Source organism: Pinus tabuliformis, chromosome Q (genome assembly GCF_031772625.1).
Source record: "Pinus tabuliformis cultivar Carrire ecotype Pingquan chromosome Q, CPIR1, whole genome shotgun sequence".
Lineage (NCBI taxonomy): Eukaryota > Viridiplantae > Streptophyta > Pinopsida > Pinales > Pinaceae > Pinus > Pinus tabuliformis.
This window is the reverse complement of record NC_142296.1, coordinates 1,190,104,652-1,190,124,838: the sequence shown is the minus strand read 5'-3', so window position 1 is coordinate 1,190,124,838 and position 20,187 is coordinate 1,190,104,652. Positions and strand designations below refer to the sequence as shown.

At 33.0% G+C, this 20,187-nt stretch overlaps 1 protein-coding gene across 1 annotated transcript; it reads left to right on the top strand.

The window, feature by feature from the left end:
• Positions 1-17,093: 17,093 nt before the first annotated feature.
• On the top strand, positions 17,094-19,514 carry LOC149223974 (endochitinase 4-like). The gene is made up of 3 exons (XM_089383443.1): positions 17,094-17,427; positions 18,912-19,026; positions 19,114-19,514. The coding sequence occupies exons 1-3, from the start codon at positions 17,145-17,147 to the stop codon at positions 19,409-19,411; spliced, it is 696 nt and encodes a 231-aa protein (XP_089239569.1). The 5' UTR covers positions 17,094-17,144; the 3' UTR covers positions 19,412-19,514.
• Positions 19,515-20,187: the final 673 nt, after the last annotated feature.

Genomic DNA, 20,187 nt, shown 5'->3' with positions numbered 1-20,187 from the left:
TGTAGTAAAGCCAGAGAAAAAGCAGCCACAAGGACTGGTGGGGTGGTGTTCTCTTTGTCAGGTTAACTGTGGAAGCCTAGAAAATCTTCATGAGCTACATATGTTAGGGAAAAAAAACACCTGTCCATGTTAGGAATGGCAAAGACAAAGGAGTAGGAGACAGCAGATACTGGCAAAGACAATGTTCTTGGAAAAATAAAAGATGATTCAGTGAAGGAAGAAAGAGATATGCCATCCAAGAAACACCACAAGTTACATAAAGGAGATGTTGCCCATGCCCAGCTTACAGAGGATGGAAATTCTGAAGCCCATTTACTAGTCTATGGTGAGATAGAAAGTGTTGCTGGTTGCAAAGTTGAAGAAGAAGATTTTGTCAAAGCTCAAGATGAAGGGGCAGATTAAATGTTCCAAGCTTTCAACCTGTTGAGCGTAAAATGGTCTGTGTTTTAGGTTTTGTGGACATTAGATTTCAAAATTTTCTTTAAGGTTTTGTGAAAGTTGAGACACTTCAGGATTGTAGAACAAAAATCCCTGGAGATTCATAAGAAATGTTTTTAAACATGCTAGAATTAAATATTACGTAGGGTTGAATTTCAAAAATTTTGATGTGATTCATAAGAAATGTTTTTGAACAAGCTGGAATTAAATATTGTGTAGGGTAGGATTTAGAAAATTTTGATGTGATTTTGAACTTTCCATATGTAAATAGTTCTTAAGGTGGCTGTGATTACGAAAGAAATTGATTAACCTCTTTGCATGTTAATTCGTTTATCCTTTCAATGTTGAAAGGTTTTTAGAGAAGGTTCTTTGTAGCAAGGGGCCTCTGTAAAACTGAGGCACCTGCTGTCATTCTGAGGTTGGGAAAATGCACCTGTCCCCATTCACATGGGAGGCAGGGCAATGCCACCTACCCTTTATACTCGATTGGTACCCATCACCTCAGAGACATGATGATTAGGGATCCCTACAGACAACCCATTATTGACAGAGAACCCTCTTTGGGATTGTGGAAAACAAAATTGAAAGTTTGGAAGCCATGATGAAGAGAATAAGGATGTTGGCTCAAATCCTCCAGCAAAAGCTGACGGTGAACATTAAAATGGGATTTGATTTTCTCCATGATGAAGAAATGACTCAAAAGTAACAGACCTGAGGCAATGACTCTACAAATGTCAACCAAAAATGAACGAAGAACACGCATCACAGAAATGACCAGATAGATAATCATAGCTCCATTCAATTGAAGCCATGTCAGTTGATACACTTGATTTCATAGAATATTTTGACAATGGTGGGAAACAAAAAATTACGTGGCTTTGGGAAACTAATAATAGACCATGATTGGATGGTAGAAAATGCATTTTACTACAACTAAACTCTACTATCAAGCCTAAGATAATCACCAATCAATCTCAAGTATGGTATTTCTTACAATTATTTTCAGCTATTACGTTGAGGAGATCTGAACCACTTGCGGAGGGAACAACTCTCTGTGTGACAAAAGGAAGTTTTTGTTTGTTTATAATATGGACAAGTAATCATGTGTAGGAGTGAAATCAAACACTACTAGAATTAAAGCACTCCCATTTAGGCATACTTGTTTAATGGGATAGGAGATTTCTCAAGATCTATATATTTGGGAATGATACCATCATTATTCCAGGCATTGACAAGCATATCAATATACATAACAACAAGAGAGCAGGACTTCTCCTTTAGATTCTCCAGAGTGCCCACATAGGAACCCAAGGTAGCCACTCTTCCACTCCAAGAGTACTACATATCATTTTAGGACATCATTTCTCCTCTTCAGTAGTCTTCCTACCCTAAGAGTGTTTGGTCCAGCTTCTTATGTACCATGTACAGCTCCAGCCATAGTGAATAAAATTTCTTAAAAGCACCAACTTTTTTATGAGCATATTCCCAGAGATGAACAAATTGGGCTTCAAACAAACAAGAACCTTCTTGCTTCCATACATAAGAAAATATGGATAACAATGATTTTTGAGTTGTACAAAAAATGGAGAAGAAATAATTGCTTTATCATTATCCTTATTAAGTTTAACCTCTCATTGCTATTATAAGGTTTAATACTGAAATGATTATGCTCTAATATGTCTGATTTTGAGTCTGAGTCAGTAAAGAAAAATGCTCAAATGTAACTATGTGCTCTTTCAGCAAGCATGATGTAATGGTGACTTGGGAGCTCCACAGGAAATTTGTGAATTTCCAACCATTACATTAACCCACTTGCAACTTCTCTTGGTAATTATTTCCTCGCATCTCTATTAGATACTTAATAGACATTTTAACATGGGATACTGTCTAAAACACAGGGAGAACATCAAGGTCTACAATGGAATTTATTGTGAGTATTAAAATGTTTAGATATTTGTTTTCAGATATTCTAATATGATCCCACTACAGCAGAGTGAGGTACAAATGTTGGAGAATTCCTAAAATAAAAAATACTTGTGCCATTTTGACTTCTTTTGAAGTTGAAAATTCTTCAGAGAAAGACAAATTTCTGTATCTCGTAGTTGTTTAAACACTGGGACATAAACAGGAAATGATCTCTAAAACACTAAAGAATGGCACCAATATTTACTGGTCCATTTGAAATTGACATTGAAAAAATAACGTATTACTTTTCAGTACTTAGCAAAACTAACCCATAGAACTTGCTAGAATCCCTACAAACATATGATAAAATATTCGACATTAGATCTATCAACATCAGTCATGCCAACAAGAGGTATCTATTATTTTTTTTCAAATTTACATCCCAGATTGTGCAATGTATCCATCCTTTTTCATTCACTTCTTAGCCTCTCAACTTTGAACTTTGTTTTCTGATTCAATAGTGTATCCATTCCTTTTCTACCTTTTCTTATTGTGCCAGAAAAAGCTTTTTACTGTTTCAGTAATTTGTCCATTCTTTTTGTTTACTAATTAAGCAATGTTTGATATTGTGGGAGCCTTTATCACTATTGAGGGCAATACCACATTCACTAGGCATTAAAACAACCTCTCTACTATCTTTCTGAGGCTGGGAAAATGCAGAGAGGTTGATCTTCATATTGGAAATTATAGAGCATACTATTTTTATTACTAACATTGGGTATTCTTTTCAGATTTTCAAGTCCAGGTTGGGTAAGAACTCAGATTCTGGATTGCAACCAAAGTCTAAAAATAAGGCACATAGGGAGATCCCAGGCATCAAAGATATGGATGCTAAGACTCCAAAGATCCTTGGGTGGTGCTCACTCTGTGATGTTACCTGTAGCATAAAGGATGTTCTTCACAAACAACATGTGTTTGGGAAGAAGCACCAGTCCAGGTTAAAAAAGTTGAAGGAAAAGGTTTCAGAAGATGTAGTAAAGCCACAAAAAAAGTAGCCACAAGGACTGGTGGGGTGGTGTTCTCTTTATGTGGTTATATGTGGAAGCCTAGAAAATCTTCATGAGCTACATATGTAAGTGAAAAAACTCCTGTCCATGTTAGGAATGGCAAAGACAAAGGAGCAGGAGACAGCAGAGACTGGCAAAGACAATGTTCTTGGAAAAAGAAAAGATGATTCAGTGAAGGAAGAAAGAGATATGCCATCCAAGAAATGCCACAAGTTACATAAAGGAGATGCTGCCCATGCCCAACTTACAGAGGATGGAAATTCTGAAGCCCATTTACCGGTCTATGGTGAGACAGAAAGTGTTGTTGGTCGCAAAGTTGAGGAAGAAGCTTTTGTCAAAGCTCAAGATGAAGGGGCAGATTAAATGTTCCAAGCTTTCAACCTGTTGAGCGTAAAATGGTTTGTGTTTTAGGTTTTGTGGACATTAGATTTCAAAATTTTCTTTAAGGTTTTGTGAAAGTTGAGACACTTCAGGATTGCAGAACAGAAATCCCTGAAGATTCATAAGAAATGTTTTTGAACATGCTGGAATTAAATATTACGTAGGGTTGAACTTCAAAAAATTTGATGTGATTCATAAGAAATGTTTTTGAACATGCTGGAATTAAATATTGCGCAGGGAAGGATTTGGAATATTTTGATGTGATTCTGAACTTTCCATATGTAAATAGTTCTTAAGGTGGCTGTGATTACGAAAGAAATTGATTAACCTCTTTGCAAGTTAATTTGTTTGTCCTTTCAACATTGAAAGGTTTTTAGAGAAGGTTCTCTTCTGCCCAACCTTGATAGAAATATCGCTTCTCCAGGTACTGGTGTTCAGTCTACTTTACAGTCTACCATGCAACAAATTCTGCAAATGCCTAGACTTGTAGATTCATGTGTTGTCTCCATCTCTTCTATCGCCTTAACAGATGTGCCTGTGACACGACCCCTTATGATGCCTCATCAATTAAGGACTATTTATGGATATCAGTTGCTCAATTTTGTACCTGAATGGCCGCTTTCATATGGTGTTCCTTTGGATATCTTGGAAAATCTGGGAACATCACCTATTCCATCACTTGATACCATATCTCAGTCATTGTCACCCAGTAACAATCCAATTTCGTCGACTGTGATCCCAAATATTCAATTCTATGATGTCTTATATTTTGACCAATAGTTTAAGGAGAGAATTTTGATTTTGATTTTTAGTCTGATTGCTCTTTTGGAGTATCTTGTTTTCTCTTCAAGAATCAACTGTTTACAATGTTGTTAGTCCCTTTACAATGTTACAAGTCTTTCCCCTTTGGGTTGTAAAGACTATAGTATTCCATTTTTGTTTTTTAATTAATTAGTTACAAAAAATGATGATATACCATTGTTTAAATTAAAGTTTTGTCGAAATCACATATTGCATTTCACATTATACCTTATGTTTAAGTCTAAGACTTTATTTAACCTCTTCCCAAGATAGATATCCAATTCTTCAACCCATATATCTTATGTTATAAGTTACATTTTGATTAACATTTTTTCACAAATAAACTAATGCTAGCATTAGTTTACTAACATTAAATGTTTTCATGAGTATCCCTCGAACTTGATCTTTCTTTGCACCATTTTAAACTTTCCACCACCTTGTAAGTTTTATGACTTCTAGACTTTGTTTTATAACATGAAAATGTTTGACAAGTGTTAGAAAATCTGAAAGACAAAAATATTTTTGCCTATAAATATTGGTACACATTTAAAAATATTTCTATAATTCTGGTTGTTTACAAAATTTAGAAAAAGTGAATAGATATGTTGATATTTAGGTCATTGACGTAATGCACACACTACATGGATAATGGATTTCCGCACTTTATGCCTTACGATGTTTCCTTTGCAACATCTGGTGCAAATGCTAGTTATTAAGTCTATGGTGAAGAATCATCTCCAAACTAGTTATGCCATTTTTCTCTTTTAGTTTAATCTATTAATTTAAAAAAATGTCATATGAACAATTTTCTTATGAAAGTAGTTATGGTTTTTTGGTCATGTGTTATTGATTAGTAATGATATTGGTCCATTCTATTGTAACAAATCTATATTAGATTAAGAACCTTGTTACAAGTGAGTGTGAATCCCCACGGATAATAATTTTGTTCCATGTTTTTCATATATATATATATATATATATATATATATATATATATATATATGATTTTTTATAATTAATAAAAATGATAAAATTAATAATAGTGTTTTTTTTGCATAGAGACAGATGAAGAGAGTGACATTCACAAAGGAGGAGGCATTACTCAGGGGCATCTCATTTTTCTAGCCATGCACATATTCTTGGTCATCTACGAGATATCTTGCACCAAGGCCATTAAGAAAATATGAGGGTATATCAAGGAAGACACCTAATAACAAACCCTAATATTAGATTTGTGTGACAAGTTCTCAACCATGGCCAAGGAGATAGGTTTACATGCTCAAATGACAAAGAGTCTAACTGAGAAGATCATTATGGGGTTTCAGTTCAATGGATCTACACCTTTAGTAGGAATTAGTTCACTTTCTCATGAGGGTATGAATAAAGCCATCTAGATTTAAGATCTGGCTAATTAGGGGAGTTCTTATTCTATTCAAAATATTTTTTGCAACTGAGATTATTATTTTATCCTAGTTCTGGGGACTTTTCCAATCTTTGTATGGCCATTCTCAGGGGGTTCCTTTTACATGTTGTCCAAATCCCTAGATCTCGTCTCTTCCTTTGCCACCAGAATCTAGGATTAATTGCAAATCTCCTTTGGCAGTTTATGGATCATATGTGGTGGAAGGTATCTTCAAGATCTGATATCCCTCAGAGAATATGCCATAACCAAGGATGCCTCTATTTCTTAAATCACTAGATTAAGAGGTGGATCCAAAGGATGGGGGGAACCTTCCTCCTCCCAACCTAAGACTTTGAAGGAAGTCCTAAAGCTAGGGCATTCATCTTCAAACCCCAAAGTTCTATCAAGGCCATAATTCATTGTGGATCACACAACAAATACCACATCTCTTGAAGTGAAAATTGTTTTAGCCAATTTCATGGCTACATATTATGAAAGACAAGTGGTTATATGTTGTTTTAATAGGTTTTTTTCCTCAGCATCTGCTCTACAAAAGTGGGTACACTAGAAGTGATCACCAAACACAAAGTTCTTATTCTGATTAAAAGGATTCTTTGTGATGTTCTTCAAAAATTTAGAGGACCGACAGAAGGTTTTTGTCATGGGACCTTGCTTTTGGGGTCGCTCGGGCCTCTTAATGCAACCATGGTTTCTTGAATTTAATCCTCTTTCCCTGACATCTCCGACAACTATAGTATGTGTAAGGCTTCCTAACTTTACCATGACACATCCAGATATTGTAAAAGATGTGGGAAATTTAATAGGTTTCTTCATCAAAATATATATTGAAAGGATTTCAAAAGGAATTATCACATTTGTTCGCATGTGTTGAAGTGGACCTCAATAAAGGGTTGTTAGATAAAATCCTACTCAAGTGGAGGGGTAAGCATTTTACACAACCATTGGATTATAACAATACTAATTTCTGTTGTAGAACTTGTCAACAACTTGATCATCTTCAATTTGTATGCCCTTTTCGCAAGGGGAATTTTTCCCCAAGAATCGAAGAAAACAAGCAGTGGATGGCAAGATTTGAAGGGAGAAAAAGGGTCCTAGAATAATGTAGATCAAAAGCAGGACAACCATCACCAACATAAGGCATCTACTAGAAAATAAAATCCTTCAAACTGAAATCAGCCATAGTAGGGACCATTTCATTCCTTAGTGGACGAGCCCATTCTTTAAATGAAAATAAAAGAGACTCAGACATAATTGTGGCTTCTGCAGTGAGTGGGAAAAAACGTATCCATGAGTAGGATCAATGAGATAGCAACAGGGAAATGGAAAATATGGAGGAACCTTAGGCAACATAATTATCTCAAAGAAATATGTTAATATCCCCCCTATAGTTGTTCATGATAATTCTGTGGAATGGATTGACGTCCACAAAAGAAAAGGAAGAAAGGAGAAATCCATGATGAATCTTGGGATCTGATACCAGGAATGTAGTAAATGTAGTTTGTTGTATTGTATTTATCAACAAAGGATGATATGTTGTAATATATTATTTTGAGGCAATATAAATTAACTTACAGACTAATAATAATAATAATAAAGTTATAATTCAACTATGATTTTTTAATTTAACAATGTGAAATGTATTATGAACTAAGTGCTTTGATGCTTGTTATGAATGGAAGAATAGCATCATTTACCAACCATTTAATGTATATGATTGCACTAATTTTAAAAAGATTTAATATATAATTTAAACATATATACATTTAAAAGAATATGTAACAAGATTCTTAAAATATAGATAGGTTTATTACAATATCATATACCAATACAATACCATGACTTATCAATACCACATGCCCAAAACACTATAACTCATCTTATATGATACTTGTTCATGTAATACTTTTTTAGTTAATCAATTTAATTAAAAAGATAAAAATAAAATAATTACTTTGATAAATATCAACTTTTAATTTGTGAACAGTGATAAAAGTATTCTAAAATATTTACCAAAATTAAAGCATTACTATCTTTTTAATATATTTTTTATAATTAAATTAAAATTCTAAAAACCCTATTCCAAAATAAATAAAAATACATTAATATAATTATATAAATAATTAAAAAAAAACATAATAATAATAATAATATATATATATATATATATATATATAAATAAATAAAATTTAATACTCAATGAAATTTTTAATTTCTTTCAACTAAATAATTATTCACTACCGTAGTCTCGTGCGCAATCGTATATTGTAAATGGATATATCAGTAAACATGTACATAGATCAAATATTATCATTACTTTAAAAGTAAACGAATAGAATAAAAATCAGATTTTTAATAATCTAAGTCCACATGATGAATGTTTATGAAACTAGATCCACTGGGTTATAGGTTTTCAGTCCAAACAAAAATGCATTATCCACTCTCAAAATTATACAAATTTTTATAGCATAAACGAATTGAGTAAAAAGTAGAGTTTTAATAATTTAAGACCAAGCGATAAATGAAATCCACTCGTTTCTAAAAATGCATTATCCAGTTCTAAAAATATACAAATTTGTATGTACCTTATTACCCGTACCGCCGCAAGGCAGGTGATAACGTATTAGTTTTTAGCTGGATCATGAATGAATTTACTGTTTGAACAAAAAAAATTAAATAACAAATTATAAAATTTATATGACAGAAATAAAATTAATTTATTTTTTTGAAATATTTTAAATTTATTTTTTTACATATATTTCAATTTTATTTTCCACAAATCACAATTCCATTGACTCATCTTTTAACGTGTTCGCCCAATTCATACGTCCCTACAAGCTCATTGACTCATCTTTTAACTTGTTTGCCCAATTCATACGTCCCTACAAATTTATGGCATAAGAGTTTGCAAAACCGTACAATGATACCATCCTCTAAATTAAAGCACATTGGCTCATCTTTTAGTCCACCTAATTCATTTCATGCCTGTAACTTAAAACATACCTATTATATATCCTCAATATTACATATAGGAGTTCTCTAATGAGGCGGAGGAATTTTCTGGACGGTTAAAATTAGTCGGAATCCAAGGAAAAAAGTTTCAAAAAATCTTGTAGAGGCAGTGTTTGAATCGTGTTATTGATGGTGGAAATGGATTCAGCACCATCAAAAACATTTAGGACACCTAAAATTTTGAAGTTTAACAACTATAATTTGAATTTACAAAAATCCTTGCCAGATTTTCTCTAAATATAACCAGAATTTCCATAACTTTCTGAGCAACTCCTCCGTCTCGTTAGACTACACGTTACATATACTATCAAAATCACCTATATTGATTTTAAACCTCATCTATTATGCTTTAACTTGCATGCATTGATAAGACTTACAAAACACTTACATATTTAAAAAACAAAAACAAATAAATAATTAATTGAAAAACTTCAAAAATAAAGAAATAATTAATTAATTATATTTTATAATTAATAAGTTTGGAATTTTTTAAATATATTTTATTTTATTTTTAAATAAAAAATAAATAACTAATTACAAAGTTTTGAAGATAAAAAATAAATAATGAATTGCAAAGCTTTTACTCCCCGTTTCACATTAACGCAGTTGGTCTCCATATTAGTGTTCATCAAATTTATCATGGATTTTGCAAAGTTACAAGGGTAATAATGAATCATGTTATTAAATTACTTAAAATTATGCAAAATTTTATGTTTAAGGGTGCAAAATTTTAAAAAGTAAAGCAATTGTAGTGATTGATTATGTTGGATAGATTTGTTTTTTAAAGATGTCACTATTAGAAAGAAATTGAAAATGCATACACATAAAAATAGTTTCTACTACCTCTTAATCAAAAAATTACAAAGTATATATACTTATTATCAAATCTAACAATTTATGTTGAGAGAATATTTCAACATCCCAACAGCTCAACAAACCAATTCTAACTATTTGCTAAAGTAAGCATTATTTCCAAGTTCCCCCTTAACACTTACATTATTACATAAGTCACAAATTACATATAAATCATATAAGTCTAATATGGTCTTCATCAACAATTATGTTCATTTTGGAATCTTGCAGACACTACTCTTTGTCACTATCTGAGCTACCACTTGATCTCCATTTGAAGCATTCCTGCCTCTGACTATCGTTGAGAAGCTTTGCAGAATTGACATCTCTTAACTACCCCGAAGAATAGTCGAGATATTGAATATCTTTATGGACAAGTTTCCATCCTGGTACTATGCACCGAAATACACACTTCCAGTTATATAGGTAACCTATCTATTTACAGATCTTATCCAACAACCAATTATGAAACTAACCTTTCTTCACACACACACACACACACACATTAATAAATACTATAACTCATAAACTTTTAGAAAAGCATGAGAGACTCTGTATTAAATTCATTATTGTTGTCACAATCTAAGAGGTCCTGAAGGCTGTCATCTTGCAAGTCTTCAATAGTAGCTTTGTTGGTTGATTCCTTTAATTTTCCATTTAAAATATCTCTAGCACGACTTTTGCAAATGAACGTTGTGTTTCCATGTTGTTAGTGCAAGGAGTTACTCCTAGACTGCAAAAGGAGTAAGCCTTACACATCATGATTTCATTTCAAAATTTAAAAGGGTTTTTCAAGTGGTGGGATGGCTTTTGAAGGAGTTTTGAAATGATTGTGTTCCTCTTTAACTTTCATGCATTTGGAAAGATGTGGAAAGCATAAGTTATGTGCTTAAGTGAGTAATATAGGGGAGCAGAGGAAAGAAAACAGGTAGCTGATAAATATCCTAAGAAACCGAGTATATTAAGACAGTGACTTCAACTACATAAACATCCTTGTAACAAGCTATGTTTCTTGGCAAGGAAAATAACAGTTAGAAAGTAAGAAAATGTGTAAAGTATTTTACAAATCCTTTGTGAAAGCTTCAATAACAATTTCTACTTGAACTGATATTATGATTTACAGAAAACTGGATAGTAGATAAGTCATCATTAGATCCACTAAATGATTTCTCACTTAGACTATACTAGCTGTTGTAATTCATCATTTAAAAGATTAAAACAGCATTGACAAGGAAAGCAACAACTAGAAAGTAAAAATATGTATAAAGTATCCCACAAACCCTTTGTGAAACCTTCACTAACAATTTCTACTTGAACATATATTATAATTTACAGAAAATTGGATAGTAGATAAGTCATTATCAAATCCTCTTAATGATTTTCACTTATACTATACTAGCTACTCCAAATTTATAATTCAGAAAATTGAAACAAGGAAATAGACAAACCACACATTAGATATAATTGAATCACAAAATCCTCTAGCATGAAGTGCAGAAAAAGATATTTTATTAAGTTGATTCTTTAGGTGAACCAACATTCCCTAAAATGATATTTACAAAAGATATATATAGAGAGAGAGGCACCAACTCCAACTCTCCTAAATTGGTGGTTCCATTATTTCCTTGTTACATAGGTGTCTTTTAAATATTAAAAACATCTCGCATCGAAATGCAACAGAGAGTACAAGTGTAGATGACAATAAGAGGAAAAATGACACTTTGCTGCTGGAAAAACTAACTAGATGCCCCTTTTGCTGCTGATTTTTCTCTTTATGGACTTGACTATTAAATGACCATATGGCTTCATTAGATACAACCTTCAATAGCCTCATAACTATCTCATATCCATCATCTTCCTTATCCATATTGTTATGGGTTGTTGTCTTTCCAAAACTGGCTCAGAGGTTTCTGCTGATAGCTGTATATTTATGTTAAAACAGGTGCTACAGGAAATTCCAGTAATACCTGTAATAGCGGAAAAACTGGAAACGCTTCTGGAATTTCCAGTAGGATAACGTTTTCACTTCAAAATTATAATTGAAAATAGTTCGAAACACCTGTATATGCTTGGATATTCTGAACTTTAATCTTCATGTTCAAAACTTTAACTTAATATACAAAAAGGTATTTTTTAAGGAAAATTACTCTTTCATTTCATGCGAGCTGCAGCCTCTACAAGCTTATCCAAGTTTGTTTTATTTCTGGCAGCAGATTTTGACCTTGTGATTATGGTTGTTTCTTTTTTTATGATGGTCTCTTTCTTTTCTGCTTCTTTTTGGACCCTGGTAGCAGATTTTGATCTTGTGATTATGGTTGTTTCTTCTTTGATGATGGTCTCTTTCTTTTCTGCTTCTTTTTGGACGTTTCTTCTTTTGGAAGGCTCTGATGGTTGGTCCATGAGAGCTTTACCTCTTTGCTTCCTCAAAGATCTTCTGATTTATGCAATTGAAGGATCCTCAGTCTACAACTTTGCATGTTGTTCTTCTATGACTATTACTACAGTCAGTAAACTAGGATTATTTAGGGCTGTTGATTTCAGTCTGTATTTGTTTCTTTCCCTAGTATGTCTCTTCCTAGCTCCAACAACCGGTTTTATTTCTTCTTTCTTTTTTTTATTGGTCACTTTATACCCGGCTTCTTTCAACAATTCTTCATCAGAATCAATAGGCTAGTATTCTTGTTGTTGTTTATGTGCTTCCAGAATTTCAAGAAACACCTGCGCTTTAGATCTCTCTTCAGCTGCAAGTATTCCTCTCCAAGTTCTTGTGTAAACCTTAGGAAAAGGTCTAATAGGAGGAACCATTTTCATGCTTTTCGTTTTTTGGGAAGAAGAGATTTCACCTTCCTCCTTTTTCTTTTTAGATTCAGCAGCTAAAGGCTTCTCTTTGCTGCTTTTGGTACCTCTTATTACACTTTCCTTCTTTGCCTTTCTTTTGGAAGTTCCTTGAGTTGATGTAGTTGATGTCCTTTTTTTCTAAACCTGTGTTGAAGAAGATTTAATAGTTTCTTAGGGTCTTGGTGCAGGTTGGCTTGCCTTGTAAAACAATAAATGTTCCCAAGTTTGGTTTCTCTTTTTTAGTTCTTCTTCAACCAGAATCTTGATAATTGCCTGATGATACAGGCTGTATTCTAATGCTTCCTGGTGTGCTTGAATTCTGGCTGCCATTTTGGTGAGGATCTTCAATATGGAATAGGTCAGATTAAGACTTCTCATACCTGCAAAATGAAAAAGAAACCTCATATGGTAAAGAAATACTATTGTATACCTTCTCTCACAATTGAGAAAAACCTTAAACAGTTTGACTATTTCTTCCCATTTCTTCTTAAGATAATTGCTGGGAATTCCTTTGGCCCAGTTAGGATCTCTGTATTCATCTCTAATAAAATTATTGAGATCTCCTCCTGTAATGAGTTGTCCCTTAAACCACTTTTCTCCTTCCTAGGGAAGGTTAAAAGCTTCTGCAATTGACTGTTCTGAAACCTGCAATTTGAAACCAAAGATGGTAGCTTCCTGTCCATTGAAAGTTTGAGCAAACTCTTGGGCTACACCTTGATGTGAGCCTCCTAACCTGGTGCAGAGTGGATACTAGCTTGCCTGAATAAACAGTCTTCTAACACTTGGATTAGAATCAACTAGTTCATCTCCTTGAGGTTCGATTCTCTTAAGCTTTCCACGTTTCCTAGACTTTGATGCCATGAATATCTACTTGCTTATTATGAAGAATAGGTGTCAAAGTATGGAAGCTTACCCAAAATATGTTGTAATTAGATTGAATTAGGTTGCCTGAAAAACTCGGATGTGTTCTTAACCACCCCAATCATTGTCTCCTTTTTTGCACCTCAGAAATTCCAAATGGTGAAATTTTCTCCATTTTCGAATATTTGAGATAAAGTTTTGGTTCAATCTCCTATGCATATGATCCTTCATGATTAAATGAGATTTCATGTCATAATAGACAATATTTAATAGTAATGATGAAGTCAAGTTGCTTTGGAGATTCTTGCTAATCTGCTATAGGTGGTTGTACGAGATTTTTTTGCAAATCTAGAAAATTTTCTGCTTTAATTCAGACGGCTGGAAATTTTGGTAGTGCATTACGCGGAATAGAAATAACGACCATTGGAATTTAAACATATAGCTAAGACTGACGCTACGAACACGTTTTAACTTCAGAAACACGGGTTTATCTAAGACCAATGGAGAAAGCAACGACTGGCTATGGTTGTGACTGACACCTAGCTAATTCGATCAACCAAATTGATTAACCAATACCACTTGACTTGACTTAAATTTTGTGACATATCCAATCATGAAATTTCATGATTTGGATTAAATATTTCACCATTATGACATGTGGACAGTCGAAAACAGTTTCATTTTCGACTTTATTTTTTTTAAACGGGAGATGCTACCAGAAATTCCGATAGCATCGAAAAAAAAAAAAAAAGACTGTCCGAAAAACAGGGGAGACTCACTGAACAAGAAAATCATTTTTTTTGAAATTTACAAAATTAATCCTAAAAAATAAAATTTTTAAAACCTATTCATGACTTAGCCTAAAACTGTGCTAACACATGTCTTTGACAACAAAAACATTCTACTAAGTTCTTGTTTTTATTGACTCTCCCCTTTGAGAATAGTGTAATCTCATCATGTAAGTTGTCCTCTGTATTACCTGATTTCATCCTCTTCTCTTCTACTAAGATTGTTGCAATCATTTTATCTAATGATTTAGAGGAAAATTGGCTTAAGGTGAAAATAACATTATCATAATTTGATGGTAAACTATTTAACAAAATAGCCTTAGCATCCTCTTGTTCAATTTTTACGTCAATTTCCTCCAACTGCCTTATGAGTGATTTTAGATCATTTATGCGTGTAGACAATGATATCCCATTATGCATTTTGAGTATGAATAACAACAATTTCAAAGATAATTTTTTATTCACTGCAATTTCCCTAAATGTCTTGCTTAAGTGTTCCCATATTTTTGAAGGGGAATTTACCAAGTCTATAGGGTGAAGTTGTGAATTTGACAAAGATAATCCCATAATAGACTTAGCTCTCTCTTTCCTTTTTTTGCCATTTAGCTAATTGTTTTGCATCTTGGGGTGCTGATTCTAGTCCTTTTACTAAGCCCATGAGTTTTTATGTATCAAATTCATTTGAACTTTTAGACTTTTACCTTTGAGGTAAAGAAGTTTGACCTATTGAATTTTTCAAAACTATTTGCTCCATATATAAAATAAACTAATTGTATTGCTCCATATATAAAATAAACTAATTGTATTGGTACATGACAAGCTCGCTTTCTCCACAATTCAAGGCTTATATGTCAGATCTCATAGCTATCTCTACTTCATGGTAGTCCAATTTATTCTGATGTTATTCGCACCTTCTGTTGTGCTCAGAGCCGAGTTAATGGAACGAACAAAATCACAATAACACAAACTCCACTAGCATACTTCAAAATTAATATAAATAATTTATATTTCTTTAAAAATGCCCCAATGGCATCACCCTATCACAATAGCACAAACTCCACTAGCATACATCAAAATTAATATAAATAATTTATATTACTTTAAAAATGCCCCATTGGCATCACCGTTCCTACTCAAAGCCAGTTTGAACTCATACGTGAAGAAGAGACGACCTTTGCAAATTAATTTAATAAAAGTATATGCCACACATCACCTCGATCTCACTGAATTCGAACGTGGACGTTGAGAAGCCGCAAGAAGATGATAACCAGAATGTTGAGACGTCATAGCAAGAAAGGACTTACATTGAGACCCTGCTGCAAAGCTTTACAGCAAATAATGAGGAGGCTGCTATACACAGAATTCCACACAGTGAATTATTAGAGTTACCGATCCTTGAAGACTCTGGAATCTTTGCATTCATACAACCATACCAAGCATTACACGATTGTTTTTTAACAGTAGCAAAAGTTAAATTCCTCTTATAGTTTCTAGGCTTTCTAGACTCTCTCTTAAGGAGTTAACTCAGAGCTACCAACTCTGATACCCAGAAAGAAAGTATCAGAAAGAAATTGAAAAGGCGTAAAAAAATATTTTCTATTAATTATTGATCACAAAATTATAAAGTATATAAAATGTTTATTAGATTTAATAATTTCTAAACTAAGAGATTGGTTGTTGGGAGAATATGTTAACAACCTAATAACTTAACAAACCAATTCTAACTATTTGTTAAAAAAGTGTTGTTTCCAAATTTATTCAACATCAATAACCTAGTATGATTGTTTCAAACTTGTCTCTCCGTCCATTTATAATTTTCTATTCACATGCATGTATGGGGTTGATGATGAAAACTTTAAATTCTACAAGCCATTTATCAATTGCAATATTTTCTATTATTATTTTTTACTTTAACTTAACTATATTTAAACTAAATGTCAAAAACTAACTACTATGTAACTTTTTTTACTTTAATTTATCTATATTTAAACTAAATAACAAATACTAACTAATATATAACCCCATTAATACAAAGATATAGATTAAAAATTATAACTTAAAATCAACGTATAAATGTTTATTAAACGAACTTCACTCGTTCGTAGGTTTTTCACTTCACACAAAAATGCATTGTCTACTTCTAAAATTATAGAAATCTGTATTAATACAAGGACGAAGAGATAACTTCGAATTTTAAAATTATATAAATGTTATTAGATCAACTTTTATCGCTGTCAATCGATCTCTAATGAATATTAAGCAATCCGTTACTTTTGAATAATGCGCCCACCATATTTGAATGCCATAATCTTAAATCAAAGACCATTTCACAATTCCACAACTTGGCCTGTAATGGGAATGGGACTCATATTCTACTGTGTAATTATTAATGGGAAGGTTGGCTGAAAAAAGGAGTTTGCTTCTCCGCCCAAATGCCAAACGAATCCCTTTGTCTTCAAGCGTGATCTGCGCCGTGCAGGTTGTCTGTGATGGGAACTCTTCAAATTCGACGGTGCATTCAACCATGACCAAATCCTGGTTGTTGAGGGAGGAAAACGAGGTTCTTTGAACTGTGACGCGTAAATATTAATGTTAATTTGTACCGTGTTTTTCACGGTAGAGACGCGGTGATAAGTCAACATGAAATCAACTTGAACCAAATATCATCCTGATCCCCGCGGCTATATAACCAACACTCATCTCACCCTCTTCTCTTCACAGCGAAGCAGCGCACCAAAATTTTGTGTCTGTGCCAGCCATACCAAGAGTATACTCGCAAATATGGCAACTCATCTCCGTGTGAGCGCTGTTATTCTATGGTTTGCTTTTGCCCTTTCTGCTCTTTCTATCTGCCGTGGAGCTGTTTCGGATATTGCTACCCAAGATTTCTTCAATGGAATTTTGTCTGCTGCTGCTGATAGCTGCGCAGGAAAGACCTTCTATGCATACAGTGACTTCATTAATGCGGCCAATTCATTTTCTAGCTTTGGCACAACTGGGACCTCCGATGACAACAAGAGAGAAATTGCTGCTTTCTTCGCCAACGTTGCTCACGAGACTGGCAGTGCGTCTCACATGCTTATACCTGTTTTTATAAACAATTTTTTCATATGATCTCTAAATCTATATAATTTATCATTTCATTGCAGAATTTATAGATATTAGGTTTTGTTTTTTTACGTAAAATTACAACTAAACAGGTCTTGTGTTTGAAAAGTATGGATTTTCTTGGGGAAAAAACGGGTATTTGGTTTGGCATGGTTTGGCTTTTTTAGACAGTTATCATTTAGGGATTTTAGATTGATTAGATTGATTTTTAGTCTTTTAATTAGTAGAATTTCAAATAGGGATTGAATTTATTTATAAATTTAAAAATATATTTTAAACTGAAAATATATCACTGAATTCTACTTAAAAGAAGATTTTTCTATAAATTAGTATATGCTTTTAATATATTAGAATATGCCTTTCAATATAAGTTTATTTGGTAAATAAGGCCAATTGAGGCAGCCAGGACTTTGGTCGAGTTTATTTAGTAAATAAGGCCACTTGAGGCAGCCAGGACTTCGAGGTTCTGATCCTCCAAAAAATCAGCGAGAACTAGTTCTACAAGGGGCAATTGTCAAAAGGTTGGGCTAATATTAATTTCATAAAGGGTCAAAAGCTTGAAAAATCATATCTATGAGAAATTTTAGGAATTGGTTAAGAGCTTTGTAGAAAAGATCATATAGAAAGCAGAAGCAAGAACTCGTTTTTAGAAGGGGCAATCGTCAAAAAGTTGGGATAATATTAATTTCATAAAAGATTAAAAGCTTGAAAAATCACATCTATGAGAAATCTTGAGAATTAGTTAAGAGCTTTGTAGAAAAGATCATAATATAGAATGTAGAAAAACTGTATATGCGTTTCAAGGTCCACAGTCACTTTACAGGTGAAAGTATGACACAACTTAAGAGATTTAGAAATTAACGTTGACTGACTGGCTGGTTAATAGATCTGTGCTAATAATTGTGCTAACAAATATATTGACTGACTGGCTGGTTAACAGATCTGTGCTAATAATTTTACATATTAGATATTAAAAATTAGTTGTATATTTAGTAAATAAGCCCAGTGAGGCAGAGAGGACTTTGGTCCATCTTCTGAAAAATCATCCAGAATGAGTCTTAGAAGGGGCAACTGTTGAAAAGGCTGGATAATATTAATTTTGTGAAGGATTAAAAGATTGAAAAAATATATCTGTGAGAAATCTTAGGAATTAGTTGAGAGCTTTGTAGGCCACATTCACTTTATAACACTAATTAAAATTAGTCCGAAAAAACATTATATCTATAATGGAGGATTTCAAAAATTGCCAACAAGCATATTTTATATATATATATATGTATCACCTTATTTTATTTTTTTTAATAAATAGTAGAGTACTTTTAACCTTGAATCTTATAATTTTACATAATAAATGTTATAATAATTTGGCATTAATAACATATCCGTGCTAATAATTTTACTTAGTTATTTATTTATGTTGACTGTCTGGCTGGTTAACAGATCTGTGCTACGTTGAGGAGATAAACAAAAGCGATTATTGTGACTCCACCAATACGCAATATCCCTGCGCAGCCGGGAAGCAATACTACGGACGTGGCCCCCTGCAACTCTCATGGTAGTGTATATGTCTATCTATTTGGTAGGCAAGCAATTATAGATATGTGAATTGAATGTTCGGTGACTGACCGTTTGCTTTCTGCAGGAATTATAATTATGGTGCAGCTGGTGATTATCTGGGCCAAGATCTGCTGAACAACCCTGATACTGTTGCTCAGGACGACTTAACCTCGTGGAAGACTGCGCTCTGGTTTTGGAATGTGAACAGCAACTGCCACACCGCTATTACATCCGGTCAGGGATTCGGGGCAACCATTCAAGCAATCAATGGAGCAGTAGAATGCAACGGTGGAAACACCGACCAAGTTAATGACCGCATCAGTCATTACACCAACTACTGCAGCCAATTTAATGTGGACCCTGGAAGCAACCTTAGCTGTTAAGAATTATTAGCCAGCGCCACTTCATCACCATCACTCTAGTTCAAAATAACCAATAAAGTGAAATAGTCAATAAAGTGATTGAGGCTACTTACCGTTTATATTATTACAAGTCTCATGTTGCGGACAAAATTCTGCCACTCACCAAATAAAAAATAACGAATAAAGTGAAATAGTCAATAAAGTGATTACAAGTCTCACGTTTCAGACAAAATTCTCATGTTTCAGACAAAATACTTTCCGTTGCCATTATTACAAGTCTCATGTTTCAGACAAAATTCTGCCACTCGTAAATAAAAAGATCATATTTTGCATTAAGAAAGATCCTGTTTGGTTTTTCGAACCTCCTTTGATTAAGTTCTGCACTCTTGACAAATATATCTTCTCAAATCCAACAAGGTTAAAAGCTTCATTGTAGCGTTAAATTTGTGATTTAATGTTACCGATTACAGCATTTCAGTCAACTATGAATGTGAAAGACTTTCATTATATTTGAGATTTAATCCATCTAATCGTTAGATTTTGTTTTATTTTATTTTATTTTTTAAATTTGGTGTAAAGGTCAATTTTATTTAAAATCAAGTAAAGATAAATTTTAATTTAACGATTTAAATATTTTAATTTTTTAATTAAAAAAATTAAATAAAAAAATTCGTATTTTATAATGAAATGTAAATTTTGTCCGAGAGAGTAATTTTTTTACATGTTTTTTTATTTTGTAAAATTTTGATCGAAAACAAAAATAGATTCATCACTTTAAAAATCTATAGGGTAACTAA